Source organism: Rhamphochromis sp. 'chilingali', assembly GCF_963969265.1.
Source record: "Rhamphochromis sp. 'chilingali' genome assembly, chromosome: 5".
Classification (NCBI taxonomy): domain Eukaryota; kingdom Metazoa; phylum Chordata; class Actinopteri; order Cichliformes; family Cichlidae; genus Rhamphochromis; species Rhamphochromis sp. 'chilingali'.
In genome coordinates this window covers 27,449,771-27,470,160 of record NC_137932.1, presented here as the reverse complement: position 1 = coordinate 27,470,160, position 20,390 = coordinate 27,449,771, and the positions used below count along the sequence as shown (strand labels likewise).

General features: G+C 44.1%; 2 protein-coding genes across 2 annotated transcripts; one reads left to right on the top strand and one right to left on the bottom strand.

The window, feature by feature from the left end:
* Nucleotides 1–1,220: 1,220 nt before the first annotated feature.
* Nucleotides 1,221–8,891, top strand: cpsf3 (cleavage and polyadenylation specific factor 3). The gene is made up of 18 exons (XM_080881686.1): nt 1,221–1,406; nt 1,828–1,891; nt 1,975–2,072; nt 2,170–2,298; nt 2,604–2,781; nt 3,305–3,394; nt 4,153–4,303; nt 4,387–4,562; nt 4,641–4,799; nt 5,138–5,284; nt 5,583–5,735; nt 5,818–5,926; nt 6,024–6,122; nt 6,493–6,587; nt 6,940–7,027; nt 7,106–7,172; nt 7,327–7,423; nt 8,682–8,891. The coding sequence occupies exons 1-18, from the start codon at nt 1,336–1,338 to the stop codon at nt 8,769–8,771; spliced, it is 2,061 nt and encodes a 686-aa protein (XP_080737812.1). The 5' UTR covers nt 1,221–1,335; the 3' UTR covers nt 8,772–8,891.
* Nucleotides 8,892–9,400: 509 nt separating this feature from the next.
* On the bottom strand, nt 9,401–19,248 carry adam17b (ADAM metallopeptidase domain 17b). The gene is made up of 18 exons (XM_080881685.1): nt 18,952–19,248; nt 18,125–18,257; nt 17,902–18,035; nt 17,297–17,385; nt 17,045–17,225; nt 16,398–16,528; nt 16,229–16,315; nt 16,034–16,144; nt 15,660–15,804; nt 15,486–15,577; nt 15,228–15,377; nt 14,878–15,077; nt 14,698–14,801; nt 14,171–14,305; nt 11,692–11,822; nt 11,448–11,615; nt 11,300–11,356; nt 9,401–11,216 (listed from the first exon to the last, which is right to left on the bottom strand). The coding sequence occupies exons 1-18, from the start codon at nt 19,034–19,036 to the stop codon at nt 10,866–10,868; spliced, it is 2,484 nt and encodes an 827-aa protein (XP_080737811.1). The 5' UTR covers nt 19,037–19,248; the 3' UTR covers nt 9,401–10,865.
* Nucleotides 19,249–20,390: the final 1,142 nt, after the last annotated feature.

Sequence of the window (20,390 nt, the reverse complement as noted above, 5' to 3'; positions counted from 1 at the left end):
TTAGTCAAAGAAAGCACTCCTGTTCTGAGATGGACCTGTAAAGCTCTTTGTCAGCGCTGACACGTGAAATAGACTAATAACTGGGAGATGATGAATCGATACACAAGAGAAAACTGACAAGGACACACAGGATGAACAAACTGTGAAAACTAAACGGCATTAAAAAAAAACCCCCAAAAAGGCATTTCCAGGGGAACAAATAGGTTTTGAAATCAATAAAAACAGAAAACATGTCAAAATAAAAAGCTGGTGTAAAACACCAAACCAAGCTGAGGAAAGAACAACGTGGTTCTATAAACAAAGTGGTTCACACAAAAATACTCAAGTTCAGTCTAAACGTTTCCTTTAGTGCATAAAAGAGTTTCTCACTTCGAGACCTGAAAGCAGCTTCGGAGCTGAGGACTTTACTAAGAGCCGAGTTTAACACAAACAGCTTTTCGCTGTGAGCTGTTCGGTGTCCGTGTTTTCCTACATCACTCTTTCTAAACTTCTCAAATCTGTTAAAGTTACTGCATCACTCTATTTATACAAACTCGAATTATCCTGGATCTTTTCAAATTAATAGTCCTATAAAGTCTCGCTGGTCAAAATAACTTTCTTGACAGAGCTTTTATTGTGAAACATTTTTAAGAACTTGTATGAAATTCAAACTGTTTCCACCTTTTATTAGAAAACGATCAATAATATTCATGCCATATCTGTGGCTCTGATGTTCATCCTGATTATTCTAGAAGAAAATCAGTGAGGGGGGAAGCATCAGCGAGCAGAGCAGGATGCATTTTGTCAATGTTTTTATGTAAACCATTTGTTTTTATTTATTTATTATTGTTTTTTAATACCTTGAGTACAAAATATTTAAATACTCAAATATAATACACAAAAACATAGTCATGTATATGATTTTAAATTTAATTAAAGCCAATTTATAGAATGAATTTGTTTAAAGAGTTTTAAAATCTCCTAAATTAAAAGTGCATAGACTTAAAGAGCAAAGATACAAAAACGAAAATAATTTTTGTTTGTAATTATTAGTAGTATATATTTAGTTAATAATTAATTTGAGCATTTATTGATGAATACTATTTATTTATTTGATACATATTAATCTGATTTTTTTTTTTAAATATATTAGATTGCTTTAAAGCACACTTCTCCTCCGGGATTCATCGCGGAACAAAAAGTTAGGACTAATGTTACTACACGGAAAGATTTCACTGGGGACCGGAAGTTACATATTAGTAAACCTTGTGGAGCCGCTGTTGATAGCAGGTGGCTAACTAACGGAGTGATGACGGAGTTTGTTTGTTTGTTTTTCGGCGTGTGGAAGTAAACAACATGGCGGCTAAACGTAAACCCGACGCGACGGTTCCGGCGGAGGAGAGCGACCAGCTGCTGATCCGCCCGCTGTGAGTTTAAGGCAACTTCAGCTTCTTTCTGTGTGCGGGCTCCCCCTCCTCACAGAACTACATTCAGAAAATCACTCATTCAGGGTTCATAAATAAACTATAAAACGCGTAAAACACACAACTTAAAAAGGTCCGCGGAAGTTTCCAGTGAAGCGCTTTGATTCAGAACTCATTTAACAACACTTATAATCTGAAAAGATCTCCCTGCCAGCTTCGACACAGCTGATAATTAAATATAAGGTCGTCTGTCAGTGCATATTTAATCTTATGAGTGTAGTCATGTGACTCCAATTCTTTCAGGGTTTTGCTCTTTTACAAATAAAAATTGACTGATTTTTGAATGGAGTTTGGTTTAAAGTGAGTTTGAGCTGGATGTTGGGGTGAGGTGTGGAGTGTGGTTTCAGTGTGTGTCTATGTGCAGGGGGGCCGGTCAGGAGGTGGGACGGTCCTGCATCATCCTGGAGTTCAAAGGAAGAAAGATCATGGTGAGATAGTGAATATGAACCTTCCAGCTGTGAACGTGAAGCCTCAGTGTGTGTAAAGGTCTGTGTCTCTTTGTGTGTGTCAGCTGGACTGTGGGATCCATCCTGGTCTGGAGGGGATGGACGCTCTGCCCTACATTGACCTGATCGACCCAGCTGAGATCGACCTGCTGCTCATCAGCCAGTGAGTTCACAGCCTCCGAGTGGTCACATGACTGCCTGCAGCATGATGATACTGATGTACCGCAGATGTTTATACTGACTCTTCCTCCTTCCATCAGCTTCCACCTGGACCACTGCGGCGCTCTGCCCTGGTTCCTGCAGAAGACCAGCTTTAAAGGTCGGACGTTCATGACACACGCCACCAAAGCCATCTACCGGTGGTTGCTGTCCGACTACGTCAAAGTCAGGTGAGACTCGCCGGTAGACACGTTGACTCTGAGAATGTTTTTTAACGGTTTAATAAGAGTGTGGGCGAATGCTGGTGAGCCTCACTTTTGGGTTACCTCGAACGAGCAAAGGTCAGTGTCAGGTCAGTGATAAGCAGCTTTAAATTAAAATAACAAGACATCCAAAGGAGGGTTATTTTAAACTGGAGTAATGCAAACCTGCTGTAGGAGTTGTGAAGCAGAGGTAAGTGCTGTTTGCCGTCAAAGACGCTGCTGATGAGTTGCTTAGAATCTTTGACGCTTGATTGTCTGAATCGTGTCTGCAGTAACATCTCAGCTGATGACATGCTGTACACGGAGACCGACCTGGAGGACAGCATGGAAAAGATCGAGACCATCAACTTCCACGAGGTGAAGGAGGTGGCTGGCATTAAGTTCTGGTGTTACCACGCCGGCCATGTCCTCGGAGCCGCCATGTTCATGATCGAGATCGCCGGCGTCAAGGTGAGTTCTTCAGACATTGATCCAGCCTCCTCTGAGTGTTTGCGCCTCTGTGGGCGTGTTGCTACATGTACACACTCAGAGTTTTTATGGACATTTAGTTGCAGTTTAAAAACTACAGTTCAGATTCTTTGACCTTTTTTTTAATCACTGCAGCTTGTTAAGAAATAAAGACGCTGCAAGAACTGAAAATAAAGGTGAAATAAGTTCCTGTGACTTCATGTGAATACGATGAGGGCGAGGCTGTCTTAGACACATGATCAGTGGGGTGATGCTTTGTCGCATCGCAGTCGGGTTGTTCTGCGTTAAACAGCAGAGAAAATGTGCTGGTGTGTTCCAAAACTATTGTCTCTCCGGAGGGACCACCTCAGACAGGCACTTTGTTTTTGTGAATGAGTGAGTTTACTGAGGACAGCATGGCCACAGCTGCTAATCGCGCATGGTGTGTGTGTGTGTGTGTGTGTGTGTGTGTGTGTGTGTGTGTGTGTGTGTGTGTGTGTGTGTGTGTGTGTGTGTGTGTGTGTAGCTGTTGTACACAGGTGATTTCTCCCGTCAAGAGGATAGACACCTGATGGCAGCAGAGATCCCAAGCGTGAAGCCGGACATCCTCATCACAGTGAGTGATTCTGAAATCAGAAATCAACTGTTCAAAGTTTATGGCAGCTTTGCATGATCCGTCGTTCATAATAATCCTCCTTTATCTGATTCTGGGCTGGTTTGTCCTCTTTTAGCTACGCCCAGTTTAAGCCTAATTTCTCCTGATTGGCTGCCTCACAGAATCCACATATGGGTGGAGCATCTCAGTGACATCATCCAGATCCAAGAGTAGAAAAAAAAACTGATATTTTAGAGCAGCCTGAACTTCACAGGGATCAATTTACTTCTGAGGTCATCGTTAGAAACATCGACCACAGAAACGTGACAGAAGAAGAAGAAGAAGGAGGTGTGTACTTTATTGGTCCCCGTGGGGAAAATCCCTCTCTGCATTTAACCCATTCACTCAGTGAAGCAGTGGGCAGCCATTGGGCGCCCGGGGAGCAGTGTGTAGGGACGGTACCTTGCTCAGGGGTACCTCAGGGTAGCTGTTCAGGGGAATCGAACCCCCGACCTTCCGATCATGGGGCCACCACTCTACCTACTGAGCTATCCCTGCCCAGGAAACGGAGTAAAACCATGAATGAGGTGTAACCGCCTCAAATGTCTGTAAGATCTGACATCTCCACATGATCCCGTGTGTGGAGATCACACCCTAAAGGTGAAACCTGGAGCTGCAAACACCTGCTGTTACTACATCATGTGACTGCTAATCTTGATGCAACTGTGATGAATCAGCGAGCCAAGCATACTCAGTAATGTTTCCTGCTCTGCGTTCAGGAGTCGACCTATGGCACTCACATCCACGAGAAGCGTGAGGAGAGGGAGGCTCGTTTCTGCAACACCGTCCACGACATCGTGAACAGGGAGGGCCGCTGCCTGATCCCTGTCTTCGCCCTGGGACGGGCTCAGGAGCTGCTCCTCATCCTCGGTGAGGTCTTCTCTCGGTCTCCTCTGCCCATGAGCCCGGCTCCGACCCTATTGACCTCTGATCTGCTCGTGTTTTTGATCCAGACGAGTACTGGCAGAACCACCCGGAGCTCCACGACATCCCTATCTACTACGCCTCTTCTCTGGCCAGGAAGTGCATGGCTGTGTACCAGACCTACATCAACGCCATGAACGACAAGATCCGCAAGGCTATCAACATCAACAACCCCTTTGTCTTCAAGCACATCAGCAACCTCAAGGTCAGTGAATGCAGTCCGTGGGTTGTCAGTTGGCTCATATCATTATACATGCAGTATTTTTACATGTGTGTGTTTCAGAGCATGGACCACTTCGATGACATCGGTCCCAGCGTGGTGATGGCATCTCCTGGTATGATGCAGAGTGGCCTGTCCAGAGAGCTGTTTGAGAGCTGGTGCACCGACCGCAGGAATGGCGTCATCATCGCCGGATACTGCGTGGAGGGGACGCTCGCCAAGGTGAGGTCAGCTTGGACTATTTTAACTGTGGAGTCAGGAAACTGCCCTGAAGGACAAACCTGAGTGAGCCTGCTTCTGAGGCTTTTCCAACATTTTCCCGTTTCTGAGCGGAAAATGTTTCCTGAGAGTCTGATTTTCTTTTCGGGGAGTGGCGGAAAGCCCAGACCTGCAGATCTGCTCTGATTTAAACCGTCTGTGTCAGGGTTTAGGCATTAATAATAAGGCAACAGTGCCCCCATCAGGCCAGAGTGAAAATGACACAATCATTTAAAGCCTTCAGAGAGCCGAGTTTCTTTCCTGATTCCTTCGAGGTCTAACGGTTTGTCTGCGTTTCTCAGCACATCATGACAGAGCCCGACGAGATCACCACCATGTCGGGTCAGAAGCTTCCTCTGAAGATGTCGGTGGACTACATCTCCTTCTCAGCTCACACAGACTACCAACAGACCAGCGAGTTCATCAGAGCTCTCAAGCCTCCTCATGTGGTAATCAGATTTATTCACTCACTCTCAGCTTATCAGTAAACAGATGACAGCGTTTCAAAAGTGCTAAAATTGTAGCAGCTGTATAATTGTTAATCATGACTCAGTCCAATCGTTCAGCAGAGCAGAGATCATCTAATGAGAGTAAGACGTCTGTGCGCTGTGGACCTTCGCATGCAGCTTCAGTCCTGGACCTGGAGTTTTTCTTTGTTGCTCTACTGACTGAAACTGTGCACAGCACTCGGTCTGATGTCGGGAACAGGTGAGTTTAGTTTAACGTGTGCTGATCCTGGGTCTGCAGATTCTCGTCCACGGCGAGCAGAACGAGATGGCGCGTCTGAAGGCGGCGTTGATCCGCGAGTACGAGGACAACGATGAGGTCCACATCGAGGTGCACAACCCGAGGAACACCGAGGCCGTCACGCTCAACTTCAGAGGAGAGAAACTGGCCAAGGTCCTCCTGAAAACCATCCGCAGCTTTAAGCGTGTCTCGTTTCACCTTCTGCCACCTTAACTCCCAGCATCCTCTGCTGCAGGTGATGGGCTCCCTTGCCGACAAGAAGTGCATTCAGGGTCAGCGGGTCTCTGGGATTCTCGTCAAACGAAACTTCAACTATCACATCCTGTCGCCCTCCGACCTCTCCAGTCAGTAACTCAGTTTACCTGCACTAATTATTCCAGCCTGATGCTGGTCCCTGAACGCATCGCCTGTTGCTTCCTGACATTTGTGCTCTCTGTACAGACTACACTGACCTGTCGATGGGCATGGTGACTCAGACGCAGGCCATCCCATACACCGGACCCATCTCACTGCTGGTCAGCCAGCTGAGAAACCTCGCAGGTAAGAAAGCAGCAAAGCTCACCTGGACTCACCTGACTCGGGTCATCCAGAGTAAAACTTAAGCTGGCTCCTCCCATTACCGGAAGTTTTGTGAGGCGATGCATTAGAAATATTTAATGGGATCTTTGGTCGTGAATTTTTCTGCATGTCAGACTTGATGATACGTGGGCTTAAAAATGTTCATGTTAGTTTCTGAAGGTGTTTCACCTCCATCAGGACGTTTACAGAGAATGATGGAGACAATGTCTTTACAATACAAAGCACCTTGAGGCAACTGTTGTTGTGATTTGGAACTATATAAATAAAAGTGAACTGAAGTTTAATTGAACACGGTCCACAGAGCGTTCATGAGCTGCTCTTTGTGTTTCAGGCGATGTGGAGCAGGTGGAGGGAACTGAGAAAATCACCGTGAGAATCTTTAAGAGCATCACGATGGTTCATGAAGCCAGCATGGTGCTGCTAGAGGTCAGACACACACACACACATACACTACAGCCCATGTGAGCAGAGGTGCTGTGATTTCGTACAGCCTTTGTTGTTCATGGATGCAGCTTCAGTGCTCTGTCTGAAACAAAATGTTCAGATTTATTTCAAACAGGAACTCACTGATTGGAGGAAAATTAATTTTGCTTCATATTTAAGCAGCTGTTGAAGTTTTTTTAATTTCAGATCTTTTGTTTCTTTGTTGTAAATTTGTTTTTTCGTTTTTTTTTTAAAGTGTTACAGATCCAGAATTTTACCAATTAGTTCACTAATTTCTGTTTCATTTTGCCATCATTGAAGTAAGTAAGTGTTTCTTCTTGATTTGTTTCCTCAGTGGATCGCCAATCCGCTCAATGACATGTACGCTGACGCCGTTGCCACTGTCATCCTCGAGGTCCAGTCCAACCCCAACGCCCAGAAGTGTCAGTAAACACAGTACGGCAGTGCAATGTTTGGGGACAGTGCAGAATCTGTAACATCTGTGTGTTTGTGTGTTTCAGTTGTGGAGGGGAAGAAGGAAAGTTTCGACATGGACGTGTTTGTGGAGAGGCTTGCGCTCATGCTGCAGTGAGTCGCTGCTACACACAGACATGTGCACACACAAACACCACACACACCGACACACACAGACCCAAGAAAGGATTTCATTTCTAACTTAGCATTTTCAAAATTTTCAAAGTAAAAGTCCCCAAGTGGTAGACTAACTTGTATTGTGTTGCAGCGACATGTTTGGGGATGACTGCGTGAATTTCAAAGATGGTAAAAACCTCAGCGTGACCGTGGACGGCGTCACAGCGTCAGTAGACCCAGAGACCAGAGTGAGTATGAGGAGTGGGCAGAGTTAGACCTTCTGACAGAACACAAAACTCTGACCTTTAGCACAGGGGGCTGTGCAGTTTAAGCTGCATTAAGGTCATGTGACATAAATCTGGTGTTAAGGATCATTTTGTTTTAAATCCTCAGACTTCCTGTTACAGAACCCGATCTGTTCATGAAAAACCTGAAAGTATGGGTACTTCCTGTTCCCGCTGCAGGGCTTTATGTTAAGTTTAAACCTCAAAGCATGTAAATAAGAGACGGCGCCTCTGAGATGTCATTGGCTGAAGTTCTGTCAGGCTGCACTCACACAGAGAAATTACCTGACCTTCATGCGACTGAGATCAGCTCTGATCAGTCATTATTACATCATGACGGCATAAAAGTTGTTGGGTTGAGTTGACAGTTGCATGCTCTCTGTTCATGATGACACAGATTAACTTATAAATCAGGGAACATCAAAAGTCTGTGTCCATCTGAAAACCAAAATTCACTTTAACTTCATACATTCAGAGATCTGAAACAGATTCTTCCACAGATAACAAACACAGATCCTCGCCAACCTTGCTTTCATATAGGAACACACCCAGTTAGCAACCACTGGAGTCCCCAGTTGTAAAGACTAGTTAGTTGCACTCAGACCGATTGCAACTCATTGACAAACTGGCTTTCTACTAAATCTGATGCTTATCATTTGTAAACCTTAAGCAGTCTGTGTGATTGCAGTGACTCTGACCTCCCAGCAGGCAGCTGTGCAGTTTCCATGAGACTGAAAGTCAGCTGCTGAACAGGAAGAAAACTTCAGTGCAACTGATTTTTTTTATTTTCTCTGGAGTCCAAAATGTGTGAGGAATTGGGGGGGGGGGGGATGTGTAGCACACACGTGATTTTTTTCTGTCTGTGTTCAGACAGCAGTATTGAGTGAATGCTTCATGATACCGTGATACACAAAATATCCCTGTAAAGCTCGCCTTCTCTCATTTCAAAAGCCCCTTGAATTTTCTAACACACACAGTAACATTTAAAGAGCGCCTGTAAGGTAAAGCCTGTAAAGGGCTAAACTGAACTCAGACTTGCTCAAGCTTATTTTCTCAGACTACTATACAGTCACAGTCAGTGCTACTGAGCTTAACTTACAGTTGCTTCCTGGTTATGTGTGAAATTAATAGTTTCACATATGTTATTTATGCAAGTATTTTGTTTGTTTCTGTAGAAAATGATGTAATACCCTTTATTTGACCTCTGTGTGTTACTCTGCAGTTGGTGTCATGCGCAGAGGACGAGACTCTAAGGGAGATGATAGAAGTCGCTGTCCATCGGCTCCATGACGCCCTAAGCCCTGCTTTCTGACAGGCCACAGTGATGTCACAGGGGATGCTTTTGTACCTCCAGGAGATGCTTTTGTACCGATTTCCTATAAAAATGAATGCTTCTTTTTTTTATGTGTAAAATAAACTTCAGTTGAGTTTCTCAGTCTGTTTCCTTTAGACCATCAAAGCCTCCGATGGCCGCTTTAAAAAGGTTTACACTTATTTCAGTCATGCTGGCTTATTCTGGATACATAAAACATCATCTCCAATGGTGTTCTGCAGATCTGTTAGCTGTAGCTTCACAGCCTCAGACACTGACTGTATGTAACAGATGGACATTTGTAGACCACATTTGAACAAGAGGGTGGAGTGCTAGGTGATCAGCTATTCCACAGGCACAGATACCTGCTAATTAGTGCAGTATTCTTATCTTCAACACACAAACAGTACAGAGTCTTAGAAATGTCTTCATTTTTTAATCCAAAAGCAGAATTTTCTAACATGTAATGATATATTAAATCCGACACCACTTCAGTGATGTGACAGTAAACAACGTGTAGATACAGCAGAGCATCATCTGCACAGAAGAGCACATGAAATTAAAAACACTGGCTCTATTGCATCAGGATACCAGATAAGAAGAGGAGCTCACTGCTGACTGATTGTCGCTTTTTAAATAAAAAAAAAAAAAAAAATGGATTTACGGGGAGTTCAGCTTTGGTGCTTGAACCTGGTTTGTTTTTATGCAAGAAAAAATCCTGCTTTTCTTTAGAAAATTAGAACAATATTCATTTTAAATGTTTTGTTTTGTTTTATTTCCACATTTTCCCTGTTTTTTTTTCTCCTAAAAGTCTTGTAGACTTTGAAACTCTTGAAGGTGAGCATTAAACTTTGCCTTACAAAACAGTAGAAAAAAAAATTTGAAAAAATATTCAGAAAACCATAAACTGTAATTTCGCCAACCCTGAATCTGAGATGCACGAAGTGCTTTAAAAAAAACAAAAAGCCCAAAACAAACAAACAAAAACACATCAGCTTAATTTAAACGATTAAAATGAGGCTCCAAACACAAACAGTCCAAAGGGCTTTGCAGGAGGATAAAATATTTTACGTTCATATATTTACAGAGGCTCAGCACGTTGAGCAAGGCACGAACACTGACAGGTTTGATTCCCGGAGCTGCTGAGTTGCTTCACTGAACAGGACGGGTTGTTTTAGAGCAGGGGTGGGCATCTCCAGGCCTCGAGGGCCGATGTGCTGAAAGATTTAGATATCACCCTTGGTCAACACACCTGAATCACATGATTAGTTCGTTACCAAGTCTCTGGAGAACTTCAGCAAATGTTGAGGAGGTAAATATAGCCAGTTGAATCAGCTGTGTTGGCTCAAGGACACATTTAAAACCTGCAGGACACCAGCCCTCGAGGCCTGGAGTTGGCCACCTGTTTTAGAGGAACACAAAGAACTGGCGTGAAAGACTAAAGTGCAAAACATCGGGAAGGAAAATGAACAGATACAAAAGCTGCGATGCCTGTACTGAAACCCTGCCCTCAACGACACCATTATTGAGTAACAAGTGAAATCGAGACATGAACACGTCAGGAGGTCGTTTACTGAGGTCAACGGTCAAGGGAGCAGGAGTCTCCTTTAGACACTGAGGAGGCGCCCCCTGCTGGTCACTGCTGCAGGTTTAAGGCACTACAGTGTTTTTATATTGTAATAAGGACATTTTGTCCACTGATAGTGAATAACGATATAAATCAAAGCACGTTATCTGAAGATTTCTTTGTTTTACTTTTTGAGTTTACTTTCTGTTGTACGTAGAATTTAGATTCATTGAAACAACTGATCCCAGACCCTGCAGTTCCTCTATCATCCAATAGAGGCGCCAGCAGGCTACCATGTTTTTTTATATCAGTATTTAAAACATATTTTCGGGGCTAAGTCCATCTTGTATACGTCTGTGGTCTGAGTGCCAGCTGTTGAGGCTTTTGTCTTACAGAGTATGACACTCTGCAGTCTGGAACGGATCCTGACGAAGATGCAGCTAAAGGTGGAGCCGGGATTTCGTTGTACATGTACAATGGCAAAGAGCTATTCTAGCTATTCTATGAAGATGGAGGCACTCGCCGCCTCAGCACTGTGTCTCCTTGCTGTCGATCTGATGCTGCCTCTGCAGCCTGAACACCTTTGCCTTCTCACTGCGACTCATGTTCTCTGTCAGGTCCTCGAAGGAGCGCCGGGTTGCCCCTGCTGGACGTCCGAACGCCTCCTCAAGGGATGCCTCCTCCAGGTGGGAGTCTGAGCTGGGGTCCTCTTGGATGGTGGCCATGCGGGGGCTGTCCAGAGGAGGTGGGCTTTGGGCTGGGTCGGCGCCAGTCTGCTCGGGGCCACTGGGATGAAAGCGAAGGGGGCCGGAGGAGAACGTTGGAGATTTGAAGATCCGAACGGAGGCCGAATCCAGGCTGCTCAAGAGCTCGGCATTCTGGGAAAACAGAGAGACGTGTGTGAGAGCATGTCCGAGAATTAAATTTTAAAAACCTTCTTTACTCAGATATTTGTGCTCACGCTGGGGAACAGGAGTGACTTGGTGGTCTGCTCGTACTGCCTATCGAGTTTCCGGTCCTGAAACCAAAGAAGTGCGACAAAATTCAGACTTCAAAGGCGACCCGAACCCTCCAGCCCCCCCGCAGATGCGATCACAGATGCCACTCACCACACAGTGCACCAGGATGCTGAAAGGAACCCAGAACAGCAGCGAGAACGCCACCACTGAGCCCACAATGTTATCAGCCAGAAACTTCCAGAACGTGTTGATGTCCAGCTTATCGATGAAGTCCCACAGACGCTCCACCACGTCCTGCACCTGCTTCATGCATTTTCCCTGCAGGCACAGGAAACGGTCATCACTTCCTGTCGCCTTCAGTGTAAAAGCTCTGAATATTTAGCGATGGTCTCACCGCTCCATCGCAGAAACCCACGGTACAGGGTTTGCCCTTCCTGAGAAAAAGGAAACTGCCTGATATGTCCTGATAGGGGGTGCAGACGCCGCCGCTGCTCCGACAGCAGACTTTACAGGAAGCGTTGGTTTCTGAGAGGAACAAAGGCAGAAACAACGGCTTTAGCTGCAGCATGAAACAGACTGAAACTACCTCCAGGAGAAAAACAAAACAGAGTTTGAGAGAAGAAGCATCGCACAAGTAACTGCAGATGTGATTCTCTGCAGTCAGCTGGGTTTGTTTTTTTTTAAGTTTATTTTGTTTTAAAAAAAAAAAAAAAAAAAAAAAAAAAAAAAGAAGAAAAAGGATATTGTATTTATAAATGAACACTGGTCAATGTGTGATAACATCTTGCAACAAACTGATGCAGTCTCATTCATGTAGAATTAATGTATTAAGAATACAGTGGCTAAGAGGGACGTGACCATTCTGCCTGATGGCTTTTTATGCATGTACCTAAATAGTGATCACATAAGTAGTACGCAAAAGGTGAAAGACAAGTCTCGTGCCGTGAAGGGACATTTAAATTCATACCTGCACTTTCAGACTCATGATATGAAGCATCATCGCTATTTTTTATTTTTGCAAAAGGGATCAATGCCAACGTCATTGCCATCTTAATTAAACCACATCCTCTTCCTCCTCATCTTCTAAACTGAAGTCAATATACAGGCAGTGCAGAATTATTAGGCAAGTTGTATTTTTGAGGAATAATTTTATTATTGAACAACAACCATGTTCTCAATGAACCCAAAAAACTCATTAATATCAAAGCTGAATGTTTTTGGAAGTAGTTTTTAGTTTTAGCTATTTTAGGGGGATATCTGTGTGTGCAGGTGACTATTACTGTGCATAATTATTAGGCAACTTAACAAAAAACAAATATACCCATTTCAATTATTTATTTTTACCAGTGACACCAATATAACATCTCCACATTCACAAATATACATTTCTGACATTCAAAAACAAAACAAATCAGCGACCAATATAGCCACCTTTCTTTGCAAGGACACTCAAAAGCCTGCCATCCATGGATTCTGTCAGTGTTTTGATCTGTTCACCATCAACATTGCGTGCAGCAGCAACCACAGCCTCCCAGACACTGTTCAGAGAGGTGTACTGTTTTCCCTCCTTGTAAATCTCACATTTGATGATGGACCACAGGTTCTCAATGGGGTTCAGATCAGATGAACAAGGAGGCCATGTCATTAGTTTTTCTTCTTTTATACCCTTTCTTGCCAGCCACGCTGTGGAGTACTTGGACGCGTGTGATGGAGCATTGTCCTGCATGAAAATCATGTTTTTCTTGAAGGATGCAGACTTCTTCCTGTACCACTGCTTGAAGAAGGTGTCTTCCAGAAACTGGCAGTAGGACTGGGAGTTGAGCTTGACTTCAACCTCAACCCGAAAAGGCCCCACAAGCTCATCTTTGACGATACCAGCCCAAACCAGTACTCCACCTCCACCTTGCTGGCGTCTGAGTCGGACTGGAGCTCTCTGCCCTTTACCAATCCAGCCACGGGCCCATCCATCTGGCCCATCAAGACTCACTCTCATTTCATCAGTCCATAAAACCTTAGAAAAACCAGTCTTGAGATATTTCTTGGCCCAGTCTTGACGTTTCAGCTTGTGTGTCTTGTTCAGTGGTGGTCGTCTTTCAGCCTTTCTTACCTTGGCCATGTCTCTGAGTATTGCACATCTTGTGCTTTTGGGCACTCCAGTGATGTTGCAGCTCTGAAATATGGCCAAACTGGTGGCAAGTGGCATCTTGGCAGCTGCACGCTTGACTTTTCTCAGTTCATGGGCAGTTATTTTGCGCCTTGGTTTTTCCACACGCTTCTTGCGACCCTGTTGACTATTTTGAATGAAACGCTTGATTGTTCGATGATCACGCTTCAGAAGCTTTGCAATTTTGAGACTGCTGCATCCCTCTGCAAGATATCTCACTATTTTTGACTTTTCTGAGCCTGTCAAGTCCTTCTTTTGACCCATTTTGCCAAAGGAAAGGAAGTTGCCTAATAATTATGCACACCTGATATAGGGTGTTGATGTCATTAGACCACACCCCTTCTCATTACAGAGATGCACATCACCTAATATGCTTAATTGGTAGTAGGCTTTCGAGCCTATACAGCTTGGAGTAAGACAACATGCATGAAGAGGATGATGTGGACAAAATACTCATTTGCCTAATAATTCTGCACTCCCTGTAAACGTGCTCATTTATTCCTGATATTGGGGCTTAATGTCAGCAGGTTAGACATGTGATAATGAGCTAACTGAAAAACAACAGCTCATTATAACCAAACATTATACTAGATACTACTAGATAACGCTGAGGTAAACAGCCTTCCTGCTATCAGAGTACACTCACTACAGAGAAAACTCAGGGGTATAAACCTAAGTTTAAACTGTTTGCAAATTGAGAGCGTCGTACCGTTACAGGCGCAGGGCTGCAGCTTCAGGACGGCCTGACAGAAGGGGATACACTCTCCATTCAAACACTCGCCACTGTCCAAACACGCCGTCTTATCTGGAGCATTTTCTGGAGGAGGACACTCGCTGCTGTTTCCTGTCAACACACAACACTTTATATTACACTATCAGCGTTTCCACCTACAGCCATTTATCCAACCTCACTCTCTGCTTCTTCTGCTATTGGTTCAAAAACATTTATTTTATTAAGATAATTAGAAGAAGTTTTCATTGTGATGACTAAAATAAGACAACTACGTATTACTAAACTGAGAATTGCAAAAGATTAGAAAGGATTTAGATTCATTGAAACAACCGATCCCAGACCCTGCAGTTCCTCTATCGTCCAATAGAGGCTCCAGCAGGCTCCCATGTTACATTGTTCAAATTTACAGCAGAAATAATAATAATAGCAATAATAATAATTTAAAAAATCTGCAGTCGTCTGACGCTGTCAACTGAAAGTGTTGTGTGGTAACTGGAGCTCACCTGTGCAGTATGAGTGTCCTTTACAGGTGGCATCGATGGGCTCCTGACAGACCGCTCCTTTGGCCTCGAACCTGCACTCCCTGCAGCAGGCGCTGTTCCTGTCACTGAACACAGACAGCAGGGGTGAGCCGAGAGCACCGCTGCAAGAGAATCACCTCACCTGTCAGGTGTATCTCTGACCTGCACTGAGCATCGGCCTTCAGCCTGCAGTTGGGCGTGCAGCAGAGGTCTGAATTGATGTGCAGCAGTCCTGGGTCGCACTCCTCGCCCTGCTCCACCCGGGAGTTCCCGCATACATTGATCTTCCTCTCTTTAAAGCAGGACGGTGCTTTCAACCTGAGACGCTTCACGATGGAGCGCTTACTGCAGTCAGAGAACATCTGGAAGCACACGAGAGGCAAACACAGACTGTAATTCTGCAGAGGTTCACTGTCGCTTCAACTCATAATCAATGTGTAAAGAGGCGCTAATAAACATGCAGGTGGAACAGTGAGTTTAAAGACTGAAATCCTGGATTCAGCATTTTGCACCTTGTTGTTGACGTGGTCTCCGCTCACGGCGATGGGATACATGACATACTTCCCACCCTGGTCCTCTCGGGGGGCACACTCCGGTTTGTCCGGGTCGTGCTCTGCGCCGAAGTTATGGCCGAGTTCATGGGTTGTCACCAGGTCCGCTTCCTGTGGAGATGACGAACAATTCCTGTGTCACACACACACACACACACACACTCAAACAATTCTAAAGGAGCAGGCATTAACCAATCAGAACGCCTGGTTCATTTCCACCTTGGTCAGGATGGTCTTGCCGTAGTTCTTGGTGCTGGTGAGGCCAGTGTTCAGGTAGATCACTCCCTGCTCATTTAAGGTCGAAGGACTAGCTGTGGTGGAAGGAGACAACAACGTGAGTCACACTTCCACCTCCATCTACCAGGGACTCTGGGGCGGAGCCACGGGACTCACGTTTGGAGCAGAGGCCTCCAGCGATGTCGGCTTTAGACGGGGCGACGTAGGCAAGCCCCAGAGTGCCCTCGTCAAAGTCCTGATAGGTGAAGAGATGAGCGAGGCAGACGTTGGAGGCTTTCCCCGCGATGTCCACACTGAATTGCTGCGAGAGGATGGCGAGCAGAGACCTCAGAGAGCTGACCGATCCAATGCATCCGACACACTCCACATCACAGCCTGCTCTACTCACACTAAGCTGTTTCTTTTCAAATTAAATGTCGTTTTCACAAAAAAACCTGTGTTCACAGACCTAAATCTTGAACCTGTTTCTCTAAATGTGAATATGGACACAGTTACTCGGTGGCGTGGCAGTGTCAGCTTCCTGTGGTTACCTCTAGCAGCTTCTTCACATCCCAAACGTCTCTCCCCTCCACTGGACTTCCCTTCATGTTGAAATGAGTTTTTCCGGGATCCACAGGAGTCGGATACTTCTTGATGATGATCTGATGGCAGGAACGCGGTGTCACGTTAAAAATCACAGCGTCCGAGTTTAAACACAAACAGGAAGCGGAACAGAGCATGCTCACCTGATCGATCTGGACGCCGTACCCGCTGAACCCCTCGCCCCATGACGTGTTTCTGTAGATGTCGTCGACACGGTCAATCAGCTCGATCTGAAACACATTTGGGAGGGGGCAGGGTTCAGTGTCAGTGGATGGGAGAGGCGGGGGTGATGAATGTACAGGTGGTACCGACCAGGTAGTTGAGGGTGGTGCTCTCCTCGTCGCGGCCCATGTGTTTGAAAAAGCGATGGTCGGCTACCAGCAGCAGAGGACACGAGTTCTTCTTGTGGTCGTGCACGTGACGCTTCACTCTGAACGCCGACTCTAAACAAGAAACCACCGAAACACGTCAGACAATATTATTTATGCATTTGAAACTGAAAGCTCTTTTTTTATTTGTTATTATTTATAAGTGTTTGAATGTGTCAAATATTAAAATATATGTTTTTACAGTAAAATCTCTCTTCTCTTTTTTTCCCCCTACCTTAAAAATATTTTTTCAGATTTTGTATTTTTTCATTTAAAGCTCGAACTTTTCCTTCGGTTGGAATGGCGAGCTCTCTTTTGTTTAAACAGCTTTTACTTTGTGATTTTTTTTTCACATTAAAAGTCTTTTTTCTGATTGACTTCCTGTTTGTGTCGCTCGCTCTGTACTCAGTTCAGATGAAGGTGTTTCACTGGGCACCTTTGTGCTGAGCAGTGACAGGAAGTTCTCGCATTCTCTGTGGTTAACGCGGTTCCTGTGTCACCTGGGCGTGGTCACTTTGGGTCAGTGTGAGCTTTACCCTCAAACAGGAAGCAGTCGCAGTGCTAAGTTCAGGTGAGGAGCTCGCTTCTCACCTTCTTCCTCCTTTTCCTCCATCACAGCTGCTTTTACGCTGTCAGGGAGCAAGTCACTGGGGTCAGAGGTCACGTAGCCGCAGACCGAAGGCTGCTGCAGGCGGCTGATGTTGCGGATGTCTTCCGAGCGATAGATTAGGAGGCGACCGCCAGAGGGCGCCGATGTGAACCTCCAAAGAGGCTGAAGAGAGCAGATGAAGGTTTAGGGACTGATCACTCAGCAGGCGTTTACTCCAAGTCTCAGATGTTTACCTCGACATTGTACTCGGCCTCATCAGTCAGGATGTGAGCGGAGAACTCGTCATCTTCGATGTGCGCCTGAACACGGGAGTTCTCCTCCCCTACAACACAAAAACTCATTAAAGGAGCAGTTACTCCATGTTAATCCTTTCAGCTAAAGGTCACCACACACATTCCACACGTGTGTTTGAAGTACTTTGGACCAGCCCGACAACATCTACAAGAAGCCTGATAAGGCCTTGTGAACCTTCTCAAGAACATCTGGGGATTTTTTTTAATTACTCTGCAAGCTTTACAAGAAACCATGAAGTAGATTTCTCAAAACTCAGAGGACCCCGAAAACCTCCACGAGAGACTCTAAAACCCTCTGAGGACACGTGAAATCCCCACATGGACTCTAAAAACCCCATAAGAACACCTAAAATCTCCATGAGACCTCTTTAATCCATTCAAGGAGCCCAAATATCCCTACAAGAAACCAAAAAAGACCTCTACAAGGACCTTAAAAGCCTCCATCAAGACGAATACAAAAAACAAAACAAAGAAAACAAACAAACAAAAAAACCACCAGAAGGACCCCAAAGACCTCCCACAAAGGCTCTGCTTAAATAGTTTACCGATGACGTGTCCAGTGAAGTAGTTGTGCCTGTTGACCGGGTAGGTCGACTCTTGGCCGTTCTCGCTGATGACCACGGCTCTGAAGTCGCTGGTGAAGAGCTCATCGTTGGTCCTCAAGTAGAGTCTGAAATGCCTGTAGACACGAGGAGGAGATGTTCAGATTTTACAAATCAAAGATTTTAAAATGGCACAGAGCTGCATGGACGGACGCCGCCATCTTACCTTTGCAGGGCGCTGAAGCTGATCAGCTTCTCCACGTGCGTCTGAGTCTGGACGTCACGACGGCGGACGGAGTGCGTCTGCAGGCTGGAGAGAGGCAGCACATCAAAGTCATCCAGCATCGCTCTGAGAGACACTGCGGAGGAAACGCAGACCTGCCTGTTAGCATTGAAAATCCTGTGAAATACCTCAGCTCTACCACACGCCAACAAGTGACCAAACTCAACACATCAGTTAATAATTAACACAAATGAAATGCTGCAGACTTTATATTTAATAGAAATGTAAGTTTTTCCATCCACTTTTTCCTTTTATGAAAAAAAAAGGAAAAAGTTTGTAACGATAAACGAAGTTAAAATATTAAACTTCAGTACTCTGCACTTTTTATCATCTCATTTCCTGTCAAATGATGACATCATGATTAGAAACCAGTGACATATGCTAACATCGTTATGGCACAGCATTATTCTTGGTTTTGCTTTTTCTTTCTTAAAAGGCACAATTAACTCCCTACACTTCTCTTATTATGACTTTTTTTATTTTTAAGTTCATGTATTGTGATTTTTTTATAATAGTTAAATATCTGGTCAAAATGTTAACTTTTAATCTCATTTGACTTGATTTTCCATTTAATAAACTACTATCATGATCCAGTTGAATAATCCTGCACTCAGCCATTTATTTAATTATCTGTGATTTTTATGCGAATTAAACTTTTGTTTGACATGAGCGGTCCTCCATACATTCTGCCTCAAACATGAACTTTTCCGGCGGAAAGGCGGCTCTCACAAAGGACACATTTACGATTAAATTCAGTTTTAAACACTCACTGAAGTCCTGCTCCGTCGTGTCCGGGGGGACGGCGGCCTTCGTTAAAGCGGTGAAAGCGGCTAAAAAGGCGAAAAGCAGCCACATGTTGAACCGTCGGGGCGGACTGAATGAAGACCTTCCGCCGCCCGCTTCAACGTCCTAGCATCAGATTAAACTCCAACCGCAGCTCAGACACAAACTTAAGCTTTAAAGCTCATCTCTGGACCGACCTCACTAAATCTCACCCCACTCGAGTCGTTGTTGTGTTTGGAAACGGGCAGAACAAACGCCCCCACTCACCAGGAAGTCAGAGAGCGTCCGAGTGAAGCTACCGAGAGCCGAGGAAGCAGGGCGGAAGTAGGCCCGAGGGCTTTCACAGTAAAAGCAAGGGATTTTAAGGGTACGATTAAAAAAGTATTAATTCGATTAATAATCAATACTGTTGAAAACAAACGCACGGTAGCTAATAGTAAATATTTCAATAAATTTTAATGATGGAAATCTTTTAGACTGGAGGGGGAGTGCTGTCATCTTAACTTTAAAACTAAAACAAGTTTTAAAAAAAGTTCATTTTAAAGTAATAAATATAATACAACATTTAATTAATTTAATGAAATTAACTTGATGAATAAATAACAAATAAAAGTATACTATTTAAATTTAAAATACAAATAGTAATGTATACATACAAATGTGTTTCTAATTAATAAATAATCAATTTCTTTTGTTTAGTGGGATGTCTGTGTTGTATAGCCCTCTTTGCTTTTCTTTTAATAGCAAAGCAATAATCAAACCTTCAGTTGTTTTAGAAATGTTTCACAAAGAAAAGCGTTTACCCGCACATGTTTTATTTTGAAAATCTATCAGGCGTTTGTGTTTGTTTTGTTGTAAGTTTTGCACACGAGTCCAACAAAAAGCTCGCGAAACCATTCCCGTGACAGTGATTGATAACAGCTGATCCGCCTCAGCTAGATCAATAATAAAAAATCAATCAAACCATCATTCTGTCTGTACGTATATGTGTGTGTGTGTATGTATGTATGTGTGTGTGTGTGTGTGTGGGGGTGGGGGGGTCACCTTATATAAGAGAATCAGAGAGACATCTGGCATCTATTTATAACCTCTGACCTCATCAAATCCGCTTAGAAACACAGAGCACATCAGGAACTCATCATCATCATCATCATCTGGAGGAAGAAAAACTCTCACTAAAGTGATTTAGAAACATCCAGAAAATTAATACTTAGTATATTTATACGAGGAGATGTAAAAAAAAAAAAAAAAGTATAAAAGACACATTTATCATTTGTTATTTTAAACACATTTAACACAGTATAGCACATGTATTATTTTTACTTACAACAATATTTAAATAAAGCATATTTATTTTTATTTTATTTTACAGCTGAGTAGAAGTAGTTGAAGTATGTAATCTGGCCTGTGGTTGCAGCAGAGAGGC

Coding starts and splice junctions, on each gene's coding strand:
- cpsf3 (XM_080881686.1), top strand. CDS start 1,336: ATGGCGGCTAAACGTAAACCCGACGCGACGGTTCCGGCGGAGGAGAGC. Junction 5,285..5,582: donor CTCTCAAGCCTCCTCATGTG/GTAATCAGATTT, acceptor CTGGGTCTGCAG/ATTCTCGTCCACGGCGAGCA. Junction 6,588..6,939: donor CCAGCATGGTGCTGCTAGAG/GTCAGACACACA, acceptor TTGTTTCCTCAG/TGGATCGCCAATCCGCTCAA.
- adam17b (XM_080881685.1), bottom strand. CDS start 19,036: ATGTGGCTGCTTTTCGCCTTTTTAGCCGCTTTCACCGCTTTAACGAAG. Junction 15,578..15,659: donor TGGAGGCCTCTGCTCCAAAC/GTGAGTCCCGTG, acceptor CTTCCACCACAG/CTAGTCCTTCGACCTTAAAT. Junction 14,306..14,697: donor AGGACACTCATACTGCACAG/GTGAGCTCCAGT, acceptor GTGTGTTGACAG/GAAACAGCAGCGAGTGTCCT.